The following is a 19,524-nucleotide window of genomic DNA, read 5'->3' as shown; positions in this document are numbered from 1 at the left end:
ATGAAACGTTCTTTGGCCATGCTTCAACATATTGCTTCCCATTTTAACAGTAACAACTCAGACTGGATCCTGATATTTACTATAAAGGATAAGTAAACCTTTTAAGTCTTCCTTTTCTAGAGACTGGGAGAGTGTTCAATAAAATACACAAAATTTCACTTAAAGGACAAGGAAAGTCTAAAATAGAATAAGGCTAGAAATGCTGTATTTTGTATACTAAATATAAACATGAACTTACTGCACCACAAGCCTAATCAAACAAATGATTTATGCTTTCAAAGTTGGCTACAGGGGGTCACCATCTTGTAACTTTGTTAAACATCTTTGCAAGACTAAGACTGTGCACATGCTCAGTGTGGTCTGGGCTGCTTAGGGATCGTCATAAACAAAGCTGCTTGAATTCTGCACGGCTGGGAAGGCGGGGGCTCCCCCTGCTGTTCATAAGTATGATTGTTTCCCTGCTCAGCAGTTAGGGACCATCTGACAATTCCTATCCACAGCAGCAGTAAATGAAGGGAGAATTTCACTGCATACAGTAAGGTTTCTTCTAAAAACGGTACACATTTTTTAATTAAAGTATATTGGAGATAGGTTTCTTTTTCATTAAAGAAAGTAAAAATGGGATTTCATTTTTTTGCCTTTCCTTGTCCTTTAAGAAATGTGACTTCTGTGCGGATTAGCAATACCCATCATGGAGATTAAAATTCTGTATGTGTTTTTACTTTGTTGCCCTCTATTCAGATCTACCCCTATAGATCAGGAGTCCCCAAACTTTTTTAGCCATGAGCCACAATCAAACGTAAAGAGTTGAGGAGCAGCACAAACATGAAAAAAGTCCCTGGTGGTGCCAAATAAGGGCTGTGATTGGCTACTATATCGTTATGCGTACAGAAGGCTCTGTTTTGCAGTACACCTGTTTTTTATGCAACCAAAACTTGCCTTAAGCTGGCCACAGACGCAAAGATCCGATTGTATGAATCATTGTACGATCGGATTTCTCCATCTCCCGACCTGCCTGTGAGCTGAAGGTGTTAGTAATAGACACGTACTGGCACATAGTGATGCGCTGTTTTCGCATACTTCTTTATGGCTAAAGGTGTCAATAGACGTACTGACGTGCCAGTACAGTAAACTAAAGAAGTATGGTGTCACTACGTGCCAGTACGTGTCTATTACTAACACCTTCAGCACACAGGCAGCAGTACAGACCAAGTGGCAGATCATTTCACCAATGTGCCCAAATATTACTGCTAGGATTACTCGATTCCTGTAATTTAATGTTCATGGTTCAAAGAATGTCGGGCTGAATGGTCGGCCCCCCACACAATTTTCACCTCACCAAATCTGGCCCTTGTTGCAAAAAGTTTGTGCAACCCCGATTCAGATCAAATAAAGTAGTAAAAGTAGTAAAGTAGTAAAAGATCAGATCAGCCGATGTTCTGCCCCTGACAGTAATCGTACGATAGTTATGTCCGACCAAAGCTAGTGATAGTCTCCCTCTGAAATTCGTACGTTCGGCAATACATGCAGAGATATTATCGGCAGCCGACAGAAATCTTTTAACCTGTACGGTCGACCAAACGACGAGCGCCGCCGGACTAAAAATTCCAGGACTCTCCACACACTGTCCGAAAATCATACAAATCCTTAATTCGTACAATCAGATCTTTGCGTCTATGGCCAGCTTTAAAGGCAGGAATTCAAAAACAAGCACCTGCATCCAATGGGTTAGTTGGGGATCAATAATAAAAGGTTGTTAGTTTTCTCAGGTGCAATTACCCACAGTAAAGGTGGCCATAGACTCCAAGATCTGCTCGTTTAGCGACATCGCCAAACGAGCGGATCTTTCCCCGATATGCCACTAAACTGCGTGGCTATATCGGGGGTAATTCGAACGTTCGGCCGTATGGCCGAACGATCGAATTACGATGCGCCAAGCGGCTCCGACGGGTCGGTCGGGTAAAAATCCAACCTTCCCGATCGATATCGTGGCCAGATATCGATCGGGAAGACCCGTCGGAAGCCCCCATACACGGGCAGATAAGCTGTCAAATCGGTCCAAACGACCGATATCGGCAGCTTTATCTGCCCGTGTATGGCCACCTTTACAAATACAGGATTTGCTATTAAACAGGTGACCCCTACCCCACCAAAACACAGCAATGCTCCCAAGAAAAAGAATCTCCAATGACAGCCGCTTCCCAATCCTTTGCATGCCAAATAGGTTGTCCATGGCAGATCCTTCAGGTGGGGACTATAACACTTTGCCCTATAAACTTCGTGTAATAGATAATTAGATTAACTTATTGCCTCTTTCCTAGTTGAAGAGACATGTGCAGGTTACTGGTCTTCTAGATTGACAAGACTTGCATACAAACATGAGTATTAATAACATTGGGCTCAGCTTCTCAATAGCCCAGAGGGTGACAAGCATGTACAGTTCACCAGACACTCAAAAGATGGAGTAACAAGCCAACGATGGGGAGCACCTATGGACAACTTTGAAGGCATGGAACTTTACAGTTATAGGGCTGAACCTCTGTGTTGGTACAGTAAGAACAGTACAGGTATGGGACCTGTTATCCAAAATGCTCGGGACATGGCGTTTACAAGATAATGGATTGTTCCACAATTCCTCAAGTCTACTAGAAAATCGTGTAAACATTAAATAAACCCACTAGGCTGGTTTTGCTTCCAATAAGGATTAACTTAGTTACAAGCTACCGTTTTATTATTACAGAGAAAAAGGAAATCATTTTTAAAAATTTGGATTATCTGGATAGAAGGAATTATATGGGAGATGGCCTTTTCGCAATTCAGAGCTTTCTGGATAACGAGTTTGCATATAACGGACCCCATACATATAAAATATAGCAGCTTAAGTCACTTTTTTTAAGTTCAAGTTTTTAAACTGGGAGATATCAATTTGAATTTTGTTCTCCAAGTTGCAACTTCCTCGTTTCCCGAAGTTGCCTCACGAGGAAACTGATGCGCTCCAAGTGCCATCCCGCCGGCGATTTACATTCTAGCTGGCAGGAGGCACTTCGGGGAGATTAGTCGCCCTGAAGAGGGTGACTAATCTCCCCAAATCTAAACGTGTGCCCTGACTCTAATCCTTCAAATTCTCCCATTGACTACTAGACAAAGAAGTTACTTATTCAATGCAAATCTGCAGACTGAGCACTGGTTGGTTCATATATTTCTGTGCTGCCAGTAAAAAAAAAAAAAAAAAAAAAAGGAATTGTTTAATGGTATGAAAATGCCTCCTAACCAATTTTTGTATGAGTTTTACATGCTTAAACTGCTACCAGAAGTAACGCCTATTCACTTTAATGAAGGCATGTTCAGATTTTGTCTCCAGCACTGAAGACTATTGCGACCAAATGTGCATTTTCCGTCATTATATCCTCTTTTTTTTCTTGTAGAGAACACCCAAAGCAGTCTATTGTCAAGTCTCCCAAAATACAATAGCATAGGCATGTAGAGGTATGTGCATGCAGCCAGGGGCATGATACACTGTGCATTAAAGGGCAACTAAGTGTGTTGTGCCTGGACTGATAAACATACACTCAGCCCAAACAGTCTGCTACAACTCAGGTCTTTGCAAGCCTCCTGCCAGTTTGCGTTTTGTGTGCATTTATTATTTTTAGCATACCAACATATTCTGTAGAGCTGTACAGGTATGAGACTGAGTATCCAGAATGTCTGGGACTACCCATTCTACCCAAAAGGATTGTTTTTGTGATTGAAAAAGGAAGTTTTTCTTTTAACAAAAATATGATCTGCCTAAAATAGACTTTATGGGAGATGGCTTTCCTCTAATTAAGAGCTTCTGAATAGTGGCCTTCTGGACAACCAATGTTATACTTGTACAATAGAATGAATTAATTACAAATTGCTTGGGTGAATGTCTAACATTTTTAACCGATGGTCTTTTTAATTCAATATTTCATATCTTAAAGGGGTGGTTCACCTTTAAGTCAACTTTTAGTATGATATAGAATGGCCAATTCTAAGCAACTGTTCAATTGTTCTTCACTGTTTTTTTATTTGGTTTTTAAGATTTGTCTCTTTCCATATTTCAATTGGGGGGTCACTGACCCCTCTAAACAAAACAAATGCTCTGTAAGGCTACAAATGCAATGTTATTGCTGCTTTTTTAGAACTTAGCTTTCTGTTCAGACTCTCTATTCAAATTCCAGTTTCTTATTTAAATCAATGCATGGTTGCTAGGGTAATTTGTACCAAATCACAAACAGACCTCTACAAAAGGCAGAACATTGATCATTAAAGGAAACTACACCCCTGAACATTGCAGGACTCTATAAAAAATGTTTTATATCATGCATAAAAACACTAAATTAACCATTTATAAAAATACTTTTCTAGTACTATGTACCACTGGATAATCCTATATAGCAAAATTGCCATATAAGTGTTTAAAGGGCAAAATAACCCCAAAATAAGAATTTTCCATATAAAAAAATTTCAGTGTTTTTAAAGTTATTTGTAAAAACTTTTCTTTTGGAAGCAGCATTTGCTGAACTCCTGGTTGTTACTTTTTAAACAATGTTGCAAAAGTCTTCGTTCCCCATCAAAGACAGGTCTAGAAATCAGCTGCCTTGTCTTACATTGTATCAATAGCTTGAGCCACCACAACAAACAGGACAGACCAATCTTTCAACAGTTATTGGTAGGTAATGCATATACAAATAACTTAAAAACCCAAAAAAGTGTGTAATGAATATTTACTGCAATGTTTCTTAGAATTAGGTTGACATTCCCTTTAAGTGCCCACTCTGGCTTATATGAGGCAATGTAAAGAATTCATTCTGAAGGTAAAGTTTTGCTTTTAATAGTGTGGTCCCAATCCAATTCAGTTAAGTTCAACCTTCATGTGGGGATAATGCTGGAAGCAATATTTTCTATTTAGGCAAATCCACTGGCTCCCAGCCTTGAAAAAAGCCATAGATAAGTCACACATCCAGTAACTCATACACCAGACTGCAGTACACAAGTAGAGATGCTTAAATCACTAACCTTGTCAATGGAAACAGAGCATAGGATGAATGATCAGGTTACCCTCATAGAAAGCTTTTTGACAATATGATTAGTAGAACCAGAGAGACTTTTTTTAATTTTACAAATTCTTAAAGGAGAACTAAACCCTAAAGTTAAAAAAAAAAACAAAAAAAAAAACCACTACCCCCCTACCATACATAGACCCCCCTTCCCTCCTCCCACCCTAGCTGCTACCCCGGGCAAATCCCCTAAGTCTTTACTTACCCCTCCGTGCAGATTCTGTCCAGCTGAGTTCACGGCTGCTTCGGTAATCTTCAGAATGAGACAGGTGCTTTGGCAATTTTTGTGAGTTTCGGTGCATGCACAGTTGTCGCAAAACAGAAAATCGATCTACGAACTACGCATGTGCTGTTACGCCGGTATCATTCTGAAGATTACCCAAGAGAATAAGATGGCTGCCGTGAACTCCGCTGGACAGAATCTGCAGCGAGGGGTAAGTAAAGAGTTAGGGGCATTTGTCTGAGGTAGATGCTAGGCTGGGGGGTGGGTGGGACTATGTAGGGTAGGGGTTTTTAAACTTTAGTGTTTGCTTTTCCTTTAAAGGGATTCTGTCATTATTTTAACTGTGTAGTTTTCTAAATTTCTAAATTACACTGTTTACAATGCAAATAAATTTACTCTACCATATAAAATCATTCCTGAACCAACATATAAAATCATTCCTGAACCAACAAGTATATTTTTTTATCGGTGTATAGGCACCTATCTTAAGTCATTTTGCCTGGTCCTGTGCTTTCAGAAAGAGCCAGTGCTGCACTATGGAACCGCTTTCTGGCCATCTATTTTGTTCTCCTACTCGATTTAACTGAAGGTGTCGCAGTGGAACCTGGATTTTTACTATCGAGTGCTGTTCTTATATCTACCAGGCAGCTGTTATCTGGTTACATTCCCACTGTTCTGCTGATGGGCTTCGGGGGTAGAAGGGAGGGTGATATCACTCCAACTTGCAGTGTAGCAGTAAAGAGTGACAAGTTTATCAGAGCACAAGTCACATGACTGGGGGCACCAGGGAAAGTGACAATATGTCCAGCACTATGTTAAATTTCAAAAATAAATATAAAAAAAATCGGTTTGCTCTTTCAAAAAACAGATTTCAGAGCAGAAGTCTGCTGGAGCAGCAGTATTAACATGTTTTCTAGTGCCAGTTTCCCTTTAAACTTGCAGCTGTCAATTACATTCATAAAAAAAAAAAAAAAAAAAGTATTTGCCAATATTTTTAGCAGGCTAGATTTCTGGATCTACTGATCATTTTGACAATCTGTTTTTATCATGTATTTTTTCATTGTATGCAGCGCTTGCATTAAAAAGAAATGCTGTAGACTGAATAACTTACTGGACCAGTCAAATGTAAAGGATGGTAATCAGTTGGACTACAAGCTCCTTCAAGTATAAGAATGTGTATTTTCTTACAGTATCATGAAGATTTTTGAAGGTAGTGCATCACCAGTAAAACACTGATTTGATGATAAATTTTCTGTTTTCATCCTCCACATATTTTTTTTCTCTCTCTCTCTCTCTCGGGACCTGGGGTTTTCCTGATAACGGATCTTTAATTTGGGTCTTCATGCCTTAAGTCTACTAGAAATTAATTTAAACATTAAATAAACCAAATAAGATGGTTTTACTTCCAATAAGGATTAATTATATCTTAGTTGGGATCAAGTACAAGGTACTGTTATATTATTACAGAGAAAAGGGAAATCATTTTTAAAAATTTGGATTATTTGGATAAAATGGAGTCTATGGGAGACAGCCATTCCCTAATTCGGAGCTTTCTGGATATCGGGTTTTGGGATAAGGGATCCTATACCTGTATATTTAGATTCAATTTAGAATTTATCAGAACCTTTAGAGGAAAGTTTTATGCAAGCCATTGCTATAAGCAAGGTAATTTTTTTTTTTACTTATTTGATCATATTTTGGTCAAGTAAAAGCTATTCATCCAACAGCATCCAATTCCCTTAATATAACATAAAAAGCATAAAGGCCAATTAAAAGCAAACAAAACAGGTTTACAATGGCCAAAAAGAATTTAATGTAAACCAACAAAGACATAAAACAAAGATACAATACAGAATTTCAGTGAAGCAAACATTAATAAGGGTTACCTTTTAGCATTGTAGCCAATATAAAGTGCTTGGAAAAAGAAAATTAAAACTGAACACTTTCTGGTCATCTGAAGTTTGACAAAACAACATAAGACTCACTCTGCAGCATTTTCCTTCATGTCATCCTTGTCATCACGATCCTGTTTGGAAGGCCCAGAGGTCTGTACACCTTGTGATGTTACCTCTGGACCTCTCTTGTGTTCAGAACTGCTGCTGATAATAGATGGTGAAATGCTGGGACTGCATGGCTTGCTGCTGTTGTTGCTAGTGGTGGCATTACTGCTGCTTTCACTTGTTGATTCTTTAGCATTTGAATCCATTTTTTCCTTCAACGGATCCCTTGGCTTTTCTACACTATCCCGACTTTTGACGGGTAACTGATCCAAAGCATCAGGACTTGAGCTGGGCTGTAGCTGAAAAGTTTAATAAAAGCACAGTTAGATGTGGACCGCTTTGTCCGGATAGAAATTAAACAAATTTTTAACAGTATTTTCCCCCCCCAGAAATTAGCCAACCATGTATAACTGATGGCTTTGCCAAGACACAACCATAAAGAGGAGATCAATTATGTTTTGACAATGTGGTTGCTATTCTAACCAAATATGGTCCAAATACTAAAATTATGGATTTCAGAAGATATATCAGGCTAGAGTCCTGCAGCGGGTCAGGTACCCAGGGTTACCCACAAAAACAGCAGGAACCCTGCGGAATGAGGAGAGGATATGAGGAGGTGCGGGTATAGATGCGGGTGGGGTGTCTCGTCTAAATTTCTTATCTTTAGTACTATAGTCCATATTTTACTCCTTTTAAAGTTTCACAAAACTTGTTTCTGTCCCCACCCACTTTTGATGATGTCACTTCTGGTTTGCAGCAACATCACTTCCTGTTTGATGGTGGTCAGCGGGTTACGGATTAGGCAGTTGCGGGACCGGGTAGGGTAGCGGATCTAAGTGGGTAAATATGCGGGTTGCGGTTCGGGTCGAGGGTTGTGGGGTTGGGTCTTAGAAATTGGTTCCACGCAGGACTCTATATCAGGTATTCTAAAATATCAAGAAACTTTAAAAAAAAAAAAAGTGCTATTTCAAAGCACTGTGGTCTTTTTAGGTTGCATTCAACTTTCTATACCAGTCACAAATTCAAACTTTATGATGGTACAATGTTAAAAGATTTGTTCCTTGAACAGATATACAATTTCCAAGGCACCTGACAAGTTACTGAAAACCAAGTTTACGGACAGCTAGGTTTAGAGATCAGTTCCAGCTCCTTTTCTCAACAATTTTGGCCAGTGTGGCAATAAACGTTGCCTGACATTCCCCATTTTTATAAACTCTATTTAGCAATTGTTCGTTTTAATCATTTTCTTACACGAGTGTCTCCAAGACAACCATCTTTAGAGGCACTGTAATGGGGGTACCCTTATGTAATAAGCATAAAACAAAAGCATAGGCTTAACAGAAAATATAACACACAATTTAACAACATTTAAAAAGTAACATGGTAAATTATAGAAATCAACAAGACAGATGGGTATCCATACCTTAAGTCTACTAACAAATGATTTTAAGTATTAAAGAAACCCAACAAGATTGTGTTGCCTCCAAAAACATTTAAATTATATCTTTACTAGGATCATCTACAAAGTATTGTTTTATTATTAAATAAAAAGGAAATATTTTTTAAATTTTTAATTATTTGATTAAAATGGAGCTTATGGAAGATGGGTTTTCTGTAGTTGCCCTAAATTAAAATTGTGACCGAAGCTTCAACTCTAAATATATATGGAAATGTAGGAATTCCCATGTAAAGTAGCCCCATGGCTGCTTCAACCTTGTAAATAAACATTTATAGCATGAGCATCTCACAGTAAATAGTGCATCTCAATTCTGAATAAAAGACCCGTTTCGATTTGAAAAATGTTGTGACGGTACTATTGCATGTAAGGACAGATACAAATGTACAAAAAAAAAAAAAAATAAACTTACCCTAAAATCATTTTTAAATTTCTTTAAATCATCAAGCTGTTTCCTTTGTTCAGAAGCCATTGGAGATACTGCTTTAAAACAGGAAAATTCATGTAAGTGACTGGGCAATATATACATAGTAAATCTAAAAACAAAAAACCACAAATGAATTTTGGGAAATTATGTGTATGAATTATATCCTCTCCCTCTGTGGAATCAGGAGATTGAAGAGTATCCCATTCATACTGAATGAGATGGAGATTTAATTTACAGCACTTTTTTTTTTTTTATAAACCGTTATGAAGAAAAATTATAGAATTTTAATGGGTGTCAACTAGTGATGTGTCGGTCAGGAAAAACTCAGCCTTCACCCAATTCTACCCCACAAAACCTTGACCTGCCAAATGTTGAAAAACTGAACTGCGCCCAACCCAGAATATTGTATTCTCACTCTGTGCATGCCTCTGGTCCCAAATCAGGAATATTGGAGGCAGTTAAGTCTCACCTAAACCCAACCCTAACCCACAAATGGTTAGGATAATTTCAACCCAAACCTTCCTAACCAGTGGCTTACTCGGGAGTCACCTCAGGTTTCGGGGTCAACCTGCACATCACTAGTACAAAAAGCCTTAAAATATATTTATAGAAGTGACTTTGTAACAGTGAAGGCAAAAATGCAGCACTTTAGGACCCAGTTTACATGTGCAAAAGTTTATCTTCAGTATTTCAAATTAAAATGTTGTTGTATGGTCACAATATGGTTTCATTTTTCCCTTAAAGTTTGAAATACTGTGTGGTGTGTCACTCAACATTTTATTCTCACACAGAAACTTTCATTCCAGATGGTGGTTTCTGTTCGAAACGTCAAGTAATTAATTTTTTTTTGCATTTCATTTTAGTTTGACAATTAGTCAATGCAAAACATTACAAACACAAATTTACACAGTACAAACCAGTCCAGTGAGAGTGAGCCCTTCACACCATTTGTGGCAGTTACACTGTGTGCAAAGGAGATTTAAGCTCATTTCATAGGAAGATGAGCAAAGTTATCAAAAACTAGCAAGGCATAGGTTTTTATGGGAAAAATAATTAACCTTGCTAATTTCAGGGGTGAGGAGTAAACACAAAGAATACATAAAAATAAGATAAGCATATCATAATTTGACTACAACTTTCATTTATTTTGCTTATGAACAAAAAGGTAAAATACACACACACACACACTCCAGTCATGGAGAAAGCATACTGAACCTACCTTTGTTTTCAGTTTTGCTAGATTCGCTGTATTTACTATTTTCTCTACAACCAGCTGGGGAATTTTGTCTCTGATCTTGTAGTCTTGTATCTTTTGCTACAAAAGGATGACAACATTTTAATCTTGAATTGTTGTAGGCTCTTGTAAAGTTCATCATATGGATTGTGAGATCTATATCTTACTGCACCTTTATCAAATAAGGCCACTGTATTACTAACTTACTTTGGCAAAGTTGGAAACTAATAGGTGTCCAAATACAATAAGATTAACAGTTGCTCTAGTGGCCTTACACTAATTTCTGCTACATTGCCCATGTATGGGACACAAAAGTCATTAAGCTAAAAGTCATCATTCCTGTTTTCCAAGGACCCTAAAAGACATTTGTGAATTTAAAAGCTAAAACAGACAGTTACATTTCTAGAAATATTATTGTAGAATGTTAACGATGTACCTTCACAAGAGGGAGTAACAGCCCTATCAGATGCAGGGCTAGCAGGTGTAGGGGATGCGGCAGGCACTGGCATAGAAACAGACTCCGGAGGCACTGTCCCAGGCTGGGGCGAAGTCGCATTTGAACCTGGTGCATGACTTCCTAGCCGCGGAGACCTTGGCCTGTGTGTCTTTGGCGATAACCTTTGAACTGTTAAATGAAAATAAAGGGTTTAAGAAAAAAAAAAAATAGTCAAGGAAGCTACACAGAACACAAATAAAACAAACATCATCCATAAATACTACATTCAGTGAGAGTGTATGTAACAGTGTGCATTCCTTTTTAAAAGTCAAGCCTTTTGCCTTAAAATATGAACTTCTATTTTCTACAGTGTTGCTGGAACCAATTGCTCATTTGGTAAAGGCATACCGTATATACTAGAGTATAAGCCGAGGTACCTAATTTTACCTAAAAATACTGGGTAAATGTATTAACTCGAGTATAAGCCTAGGGCGAAAAACGCATTTTAGGACATGTTCAGCAGAACTTGCGCTTCTACGTGCGCTCTGCTAAGGAAGAACAGTCATTTATATAAAAGAAGTTTAGTGAAGATCAGATGAGTGTCTTTGGTGTTGCCCAGCATCTTCGTTGACAATAATAACCCCATAATGTTTTTCACTGTATTGTAAAGTTTTGTTTTAAAATGCAAATCAGCAAGCAGTCTAATAGTCTTCTAAAAAGTTTACCGGTATGTTAAAGTTGCTGCTTACTCACTGATCTGAAGACTGCAGTGACTCCTCTGTGCTGCCCATACTTGTTGTTGTAATCTCCCCCCCCCCGGTGGCTTGGTCCTCCTTCCTTAGCCCTCAGCCCTCCCCTCTCAGCTCTCATCACTTAGTCCTCCCTCCTCAGCCCTTCCCCTCCATGCTCAAATCTGACATGACAACGCTAGCTCACAAACTTCATGCAGAGCACAGAGGGTTAAGAGGGGAAGGACTGAGTGACGAGAGCTGAGGGCGGGAGGACTGAGTGACGAGAGCAGAGAGGGGAGGGCTGAGGTCTAAGGAAGGAGGACCAAGCCACGAAGGGGGAGATTACAACAACAAGTATGGGCAGCACGGAGGAGTCACTGCAGTCTTCGGATCAGTTAGTAAGCAGCAACTTTAACATAATGGTATACTTTTTAGAAGACTGCTTGCTGATTTGCATTGTAAAACAAAACTGTACAATACAGTGTAAAACATTATGGGATTATTATAGTCAACGAAGATGCTGGGCAACACCAAAGACACTCATCTGATCTTCACTAAATTTCTTTTCCTTAAAGGGATACTGTCATGGGAAAAAAAAAAATTTCCAAAATGAATCAGTTAATAGTGCTGCTCCAGCAGAATTCTGCACTGAAATCCATTTCTCAAAAGAGCAAACAGATTTTTTTATATTCAATTTTGAAATCTGACATGGGGCTAGACATTTTGTCAATTTCCCAGCTGCCCCATGTCATGTGACTTGTGCTCTGATAAACTTCAATCACTCTTTACTGCTGTACTGCAAGTTGGAGTGATATCACCCCCTCCCTTTCCCCCCCCCAGCAGCCAAACAAAAGAACAATGGGAAGGTAAACAGATAACAGCTCACTAACACAAGATAACAGCTGCCTGGTAGATCTAAGAACAACACTCAATAGTAAAAACCCATGTCCCACTGGGACACATTCAGTTACATTGAGAAGGAAAAACAACAGCCTGCCAGAAAGCATTTCTCTCCTGAAGTGCAGGCACAAGTCACATGACATGGGGCAGCTGGGAAATGGACAAAATGTCTAGCCCCATGTCAGATTTCAAAATTGAATATAGAAAAATCTGTTTGCTCTTTTGAGAAATGGATTTCAATGCAGAATTCTGCTGGAGCAGCACTATTAACTGATTCATTTTGAAAAAAAAATTTTTTCCCATGACAGTATCCCTTTAAGTGCCAGTTCTTCCCTAGCAAAGCGCATGCAAGAGCGCGTGTTCTGCTGAACATGTCCTTTCTATACATTTGCGACAATCAGCACGAGTATAAACCAAGGTAGACTTTTTCAGCACATTTTGGGTGCTTAAAAACTTGGCTTATACTAGAGTATATACGGTAGATGGCATATTCTGTACAAAACACCTTTGTTGTGTGGAACACTAGATACCAAATGGTGGTGTTCTGTTTGCATCGCCAACAATTTGAACCATCCCATTATTTGACAACCAGCCCTTTTTTTGTAGGATTCATAATCGTGTCCAATCAAACCATGTCAACTTTAAAGCTCTGGACAACTCAAACTGACAATGTTTGATCTACCTATGATGTCACTTTTTCTCAGATTTGAATATGTAAATTAGGGTTTGGGAAGAAAACAAAGCAGCGAAAGATGATGCCCTGGAGTTCCGCTGCATTTTAGGGGCAGATTTTTTTAAGGGGTTGTTTTTTGACTAATGCTCAGTGCAGGGAGGGAGAGGGAAGGGGTGCAAATGGCAGGCATTTATGGAGGGCTTTTGGTACGGGGGGGGTTTAGTTCTACTTTAACAACAGTATTCCTGTCAACTCTAAAAATAGATATGATGACTGTCTGAATAATCATATTCATGGGCTGGAATTAGTCATAGGCAGTTGAGGTACCTATCCAACTATATAAGGTGAAAAATTTCAGAGATTGTTATTAATAAAGGTGCAATGTCTAAAACTGCATTCAAGGCCTTAAAACTATTCCCCTGGAGTCCCATATGAACAAAATGCCCATGGATTCACCTGCACCTTCCCTGCAGAGGTCCTCATTGCCACCCTTGTCTTTTGTGCTACTGAATTTGAACATGCCCATTCAAATGTGGTTTGTGATTTCTTTAAGAGTAAATGTTCCTCCAACTCCACAGTTCCACTTATTACAGTTAGCTGTGGTAAATTTACCATTTGGTAAGGCTGATTTGGAAACTTGATATCAGTACCCCCATTGTCCCCAAGATCAAGCAGTGATCCTGATCACATTTTGAACAAGTTCAGTGGAGGTGGTGTGGAGTGGCTTTAAACCTTTTAAAATGGCGTTATTTAGATTGCCTGGTATTGTTTAAAAAAAGCAAAATGTAAAAAACCAAAAAAATATAAATAAATAAAAAACACAATTCTAAACTTGCCTCCGCTCACAACAGAAGACCATGTTCCACCTGAGGAACTATTTCGGGCCACAGGTTGCACAGACGCTTCTCCAGCTTCATTGCGAGAAACAAATTCTAATCCTCCACACATTGTGCCCCTGCCATTTGAAACTCTGTGAGTACGAGGATGACGTTGTGCCTTAGGAGACATCCTTGGAGGTCCTAAAATGATAAAAATAAAGCCTTAAAAAAAAAAAACATAAAACAAAACCCAAAGCGAGACAAGTTTGAAGTATAGACAGTGATGCCTTTAAACCTATATTTATAGGCAGTGTGAAGCAAGCAATTGTAAATACGATAACAGCAATTTAGGGTGGTTTTGCAGTCATCAACAATCTCAAAGGTATGTTTATTCTTGCATCTCAATTACTTTTACAAGAACGGGGGGGCAAACGAGAGAGTTTGACACAAAACATGAAGGCCTCTAAAGTACACTGCTGAATTCCAACATTGCTACAGCCAAAAGTGTCAATTTCACCAGTGACATGAACTAACATTGCCATACTATGTCATTTTACGTTGTAGCCAACTGAACTACATCTGCTGTTTGCAATCCTGCTGCAGTGGTTTTCCTCTGGCCATAAGTACAATTGCATGGATATGGGGACCTTGTGCAAACCCACTGGCTGTGGACTCCATCCCTAGGCCAAATCAGTCCACATAAAATCCACTTATCTATATAATATAAAAGAGTGCAGCCACAGGCTTAAGTAGAAGTTTAAATAGTTACAAATGCAGCTGGGTATCTATCTATCTATCTATCCACATATACACACACATTCATTCATTCAGTAGTCTCATTTTATGAAACAGAAAATCCTACACGGACATTGTGTTGCGATATTATTTCAGAGATGTAAAAAGGGTAAAGTAAAATAACCAGAAGCATGCAGTTTAAGTTGTTTATGACCACATTTTTAACCTTTTTAGATATACCGTAATGACACAAAAAAGTGCCTACATAGCATGTTATGAACTGCAACTGCTCCTAGGAGCAGGTTTCAGGCAAAGTAAAAGGTGAATCAACATTGCAGCAACTGCAGCTGGAGCCACCCACTTGCCAGCGTCAGGAGTAAATAAAAAAAAAAAAAATTGTAAAATAAATAAATAAATAAATAAATAAATAAATAAAAAAAAGAATAAAAAACCGACACAAAAACAATGTACATTCCCACTTGGCCGTTAAGCGTTAGCATCTGGTTTAGTGTTAGGCTTGAGAATAATTAAAACAATTGTGGAAAATATAAAAAGCCAGGTCACACTACCTAACTAGCCATAAATAAATGAGCATGACAGTACTACTCGGTTAGCTATAAATGAAACCGAACCAAAAGGAGAAGGAAAATAAATAAATTAAAAAAAACTGACCCAGTATACAGCACTCAGATTAAAGAATCCTCAATATTTGACATCCAGTGAATGGACTAGTAAATATAAATAAAAACATCACACCATGAAAAAATGTTTCAGCTGCAATGCGGTTAATTCAGGCCATAGTCTTATGGGTCCACACCATAATTGTGACCCACTCATTCACACGAAACAAAGTTCACAGTAGTCTTTGAATGTATTGCCAGTAGAAAAATCCAGTTACAGACAACAAAAGGTCACAATTGCTGAATAATGGGCAGTATCACTCAGAACTAATCGCAAAGCTACATTGACTACATGGCCTTGTTTGCTTTGGATTAAGGGTTGTGAACAAATATATTGTTTATTGTATCGGAAACACAAGATTTAGCAGAATGCTTCCATTTCACACCACGGAAGTGGTTTCTTTTCTTAGCACTGTGTAGACAATAGTTCTTCTATGAAGAAGAGTTGTGAGCATGCAGGAACCAGTCTACCTCTCAGAGTGGGAGGCTCCAGCTACCATTAAAGTGAGCAGCCCTAAGTCAGTTAATTTCTCTTAGAAGCAATTAGAGAAATAGTTGACAACATACATACAGGTAGTTTTTTGTGCACTTTAAAAATGGTGGTTATTTCAAGTTTCCGGGTCACATTTTGGGTCAGCTGTTAACAATTTGAACCAGGTGCATTAAAGGTGGCCATACACGGAAAGATCTGCTCGTTTGGCGATGTCGCCAAACGAGCGAATCTCTCTCCGATATGTCCACTTTGAGGTGGGCAATATTGGGCTGATCCGATCGTGGGCCCTAGGGAACAGATGCGGCCGCGATCCGACGATTTTTAGTCCCATCCGATCGAGATCTGCCCGACTTTCGGTCAGATCTCAATCGGGGAAGCCCGTCGGGGGGGGGGGCCCATACACGGGCCAATAAGCTGCCGACTCAGTCTGTTGGCAGCTTTTATCAGCCCGTGTATGGCCACCTTTAGTCAGATGATGCTTGCAAATGTTTTCTGAGAATGCCCTAGAGCAGTGATCCCCAACCAGTGGCTTGTAAGCAACGTGTTGCTCTCTGACCCCTTGGATGTTACTCCCAGTGGCTTCAAAGCAGGTGCTTATTTTTGAATTCCAGGCAAGTTTTGGTTGTATAAAAACAGATGTGTACTGCCAAACAGAGCCTTCTGTAGGTTGCAAGTCCACATAGGAGCCAACCATAGCCCTTATTTGGCACCCCAGGAACTTTTTGCATGCTTGTGTTGCTCTCCAACTCTTTTTTACATTTGAATGTTGCTTACAGGAAAATGTTGGGGACCCCTGCCCTAGAGTCTCAGTAATATGAACATCAGGGAGTTGACTGGGCCATTGCACTTTTTTGTTCTTAGTACATTACCATTCCTATATAAGACTTTAAAACAAACTTGTAAAGTCAAAGATACAAAGTTATACATATTTTGGTGCTCCTTTTAAAACATGTCTGAAGACATACACCTTCCATTGTTTAACAAAACAGTAAAAAAACAAAAGGGTTTCTTAAGTCAATGGCACATGTGTAAGACCGATAGTACTCAAGAAGTCCTGCAGTAAACAAATTCCTGTAGCAACTTCAATAACGTGCGGTCTATAGCATATAGCAGGGGGGGGGCATAGCTGGCTAAGCATTTTATGGAATTCTCCACTACTACATCTAAGACAGTGAATAAGCATGGTTCTCTCAGAGAAGTTAGTGGAGAAATAAAACATCTTTGTGCCATAGGTGTTAAAAGGGAAATTAAAACATGTCTATTTTCCCCACTATCAATGAAAACAACAATTTTACCAGCAAGTCAGTGTTTTTATAGATGAAAGACACCATTTATAAAAGTGACAATGATGTACCTAAGATCGTTGTATTCATGATGGGACTGACAAAACAAAGGGGAAAAAATAAACAAACAGAGGTGTTGTACCTTCTGAAGACATGCGTTTAGGCATAGTAGAGACAGGAGCTGGAGAACCATGAGCAGAGGGGTGAGACGGGGGCCTGGATGGCCGCGAAGGGGGCCTTGAGGGCGGCCTTGTAGGGGTGGCTGCCCGAGGTGGAAGAGAGTTGGGACCTGACTGGTAGCGAGAAGGTGGGCGGGAAGAAGGAGATGGACAAGGCGATGGCCAGGGAACACCTGACAGAACAAATGAGATGAAGGAAAAGTATAATAAAATAAAACAAAAAAATGAGATGAAGGGGAAGGGAACAAGTCAACAGAAAAAAAAAAAAGTAAAATACAACAGAGGGGAAATCTTTTGCACATCTTAAGAGAAGCAAAAGATCATTTAAACTAAAAAAGTACCTTCATATTTCACACCTTTTATGCACCATAATTAAGAAAAAATGGACATCACCACACACGGCTACAGATATATGGTCACATTTCCCCCATCTTAGTTTTATTATTAATACCACCTTCATCCTACGGAAGTCTAGCACATTTAATATTCATGTATTTCTTAAATTTACATTAACAAGAAACAATGGGAAAAACAACGCCATTATACAGTATCTTACTAGAATAGTACTTTTTTTTTTGTTTTGTTTTTTAAATTGCAAGGTCAGAAATACCTTGACGAATGAATTACTTGCCTCCATTTACAACTCTCTGATCAGCTCCAGCATTGGGGTTGTAGTCAGAAGAATGTGATCCTGTCCTTGAAGGAATGGGTCCTGATCCAGACTGTCCTATCCTTGCAGAATTTTGCCTTCCACTGTGAGTAGTCCATAACATTGCATCTTTATTTCTCTGCACAGGTGGAATGTACTTATTTTCTCTGCAAAAATAGACATTTTTTTTTAAAAAAAACTTGTTTATTAGGTAGAATCAGCTCCCAAACTTTTTCAATTTGTGGGTCCTGGTGCACGTACCCTCACTGGCCACCTTCCAATCCAACGTTTTAGGCTACACAGTCTTTTTCAAGCTTGAAAAAAGGATCTGTGTAGGCTGAAACGTCGCTTATCCAGGTCCTGCCAGTGTTCCAATAAAGCATTTTTATTTATCGAAAAGACTTGTGGTGCTGTATTTCAATCGATATATTTTTTTTAACTTGGTTTGACAAACTTTACAATGTACATTTAGCACTTCCTTTAGATAAATAGCACTTTATATAAACTTTGCAGGCTTTTTCCCCTTTATAATACCCCAGCAGTGAAGGTTACAAATGTATTGTTACTGGTACTTTTAAAATTACTCATCTTTCCATTTATGCCCTCTCCTATTCATATCTCAGTATCTTATAAAAATCAATGCACGGTTTTTAGGGTTTGGGTTTTTTTGGAGCCTAGGAACCAGATTTCTGAAATTGGAAACTGGAGAGGTGCTAAATAAAAAAAAACAACTGCAAATTGTCTCAGAATATGATTCTCTGCATCATACTTACATCATGCAAAGTTAACTCAAATCTGTGAACAACCCCTTCAAGTTGTATACTTTCTGCCTGCAGCACTTGCTTGCAGATGCTGAAGTTTGTGATAAGGTTGCTGGTAAGGCTTCCTACTGATCTCTCTTTCATGCAGATCATTTTTATGCAACCAACACTGAACAATGAAATAGTAAATACTTCTACGTCAGCCAAATACAAGTGGTTCTCTGAAGGTGGCCATACAAGATAAGAACCGCTCGTTTGGCGACCTTTCCCCAATATGCCCACCAACAGCAGGGCGATGTCGGGTCAAATGATCGGATTACAATGGGCACTGAATGGTCGTAGGACTGCATCAACTAGCCGATGTAGTCCTCAATCACAGGAAAAATAAAACCTACGCAAACGATATCAGGACGATTTTTGGCCTGATATCGATCAGGGAGAAGCCCCCACACATGGGCAGATAATCTTCCGAGTCGGTCTAAAGGACAGATATCGGCAGCTTTAATCTTCCTGTGTATGGCCATTTTAAGTCTTTGATTTCCCAGATCTTGTTTTGACTTCCAAAGTTCTACCCTTCAACTGCAATATCTCAATGACATTATAGACAGCGGAAATTGCAAGCCTGAAGTGTTTTACAATCTTTTTATAGCCTTCTCCTGCTTTATAAGCATCAATTATTACCCATGGTTATTGGGCTCCTCTAAGCAACGGATAAATCTTCCATATAGTAGTAAAAATGAACTTCCGATCTGACAGAAGTCGAGT

General features: G+C 39.0%; 1 protein-coding gene across 9 annotated transcripts in view; it reads right to left on the bottom strand.

The window, feature by feature from the left end:
• Positions 1–19,524, bottom strand: part of atxn2.L (ataxin 2 L homeolog) — a 57,270-nt gene that overhangs the window by 12,210 nt on the left and 25,536 nt on the right. For 4 of the 9 annotated variants that reach the window (XM_018250007.2, XM_018250051.2, XM_018250034.2 and 1 more), the window contains exons 9-15: positions 17,981–18,165; positions 17,313–17,522; positions 13,998–14,180; positions 10,858–11,046; positions 10,407–10,502; positions 9,173–9,243; positions 7,290–7,603 (exon numbers count right to left, since the gene is read on the bottom strand). In XM_018250007.2, the coding sequence (XP_018105496.1) occupies positions 7,290–7,603; positions 9,173–9,243; positions 10,407–10,502; positions 10,858–11,046; positions 13,998–14,180; positions 17,313–17,522; positions 17,981–18,165 (1,248 nt within the window). 9 annotated transcript variants of the gene reach the window in all.

Source organism: Xenopus laevis, chromosome 1L (assembly GCF_017654675.1).
Source record: "Xenopus laevis strain J_2021 chromosome 1L, Xenopus_laevis_v10.1, whole genome shotgun sequence".
NCBI lineage: Eukaryota > Metazoa > Chordata > Amphibia > Anura > Pipidae > Xenopus > Xenopus laevis.
The sequence above is the reverse complement of the archived record's forward strand: the minus strand, read 5'-3'. Positions and strand labels throughout refer to the sequence as shown.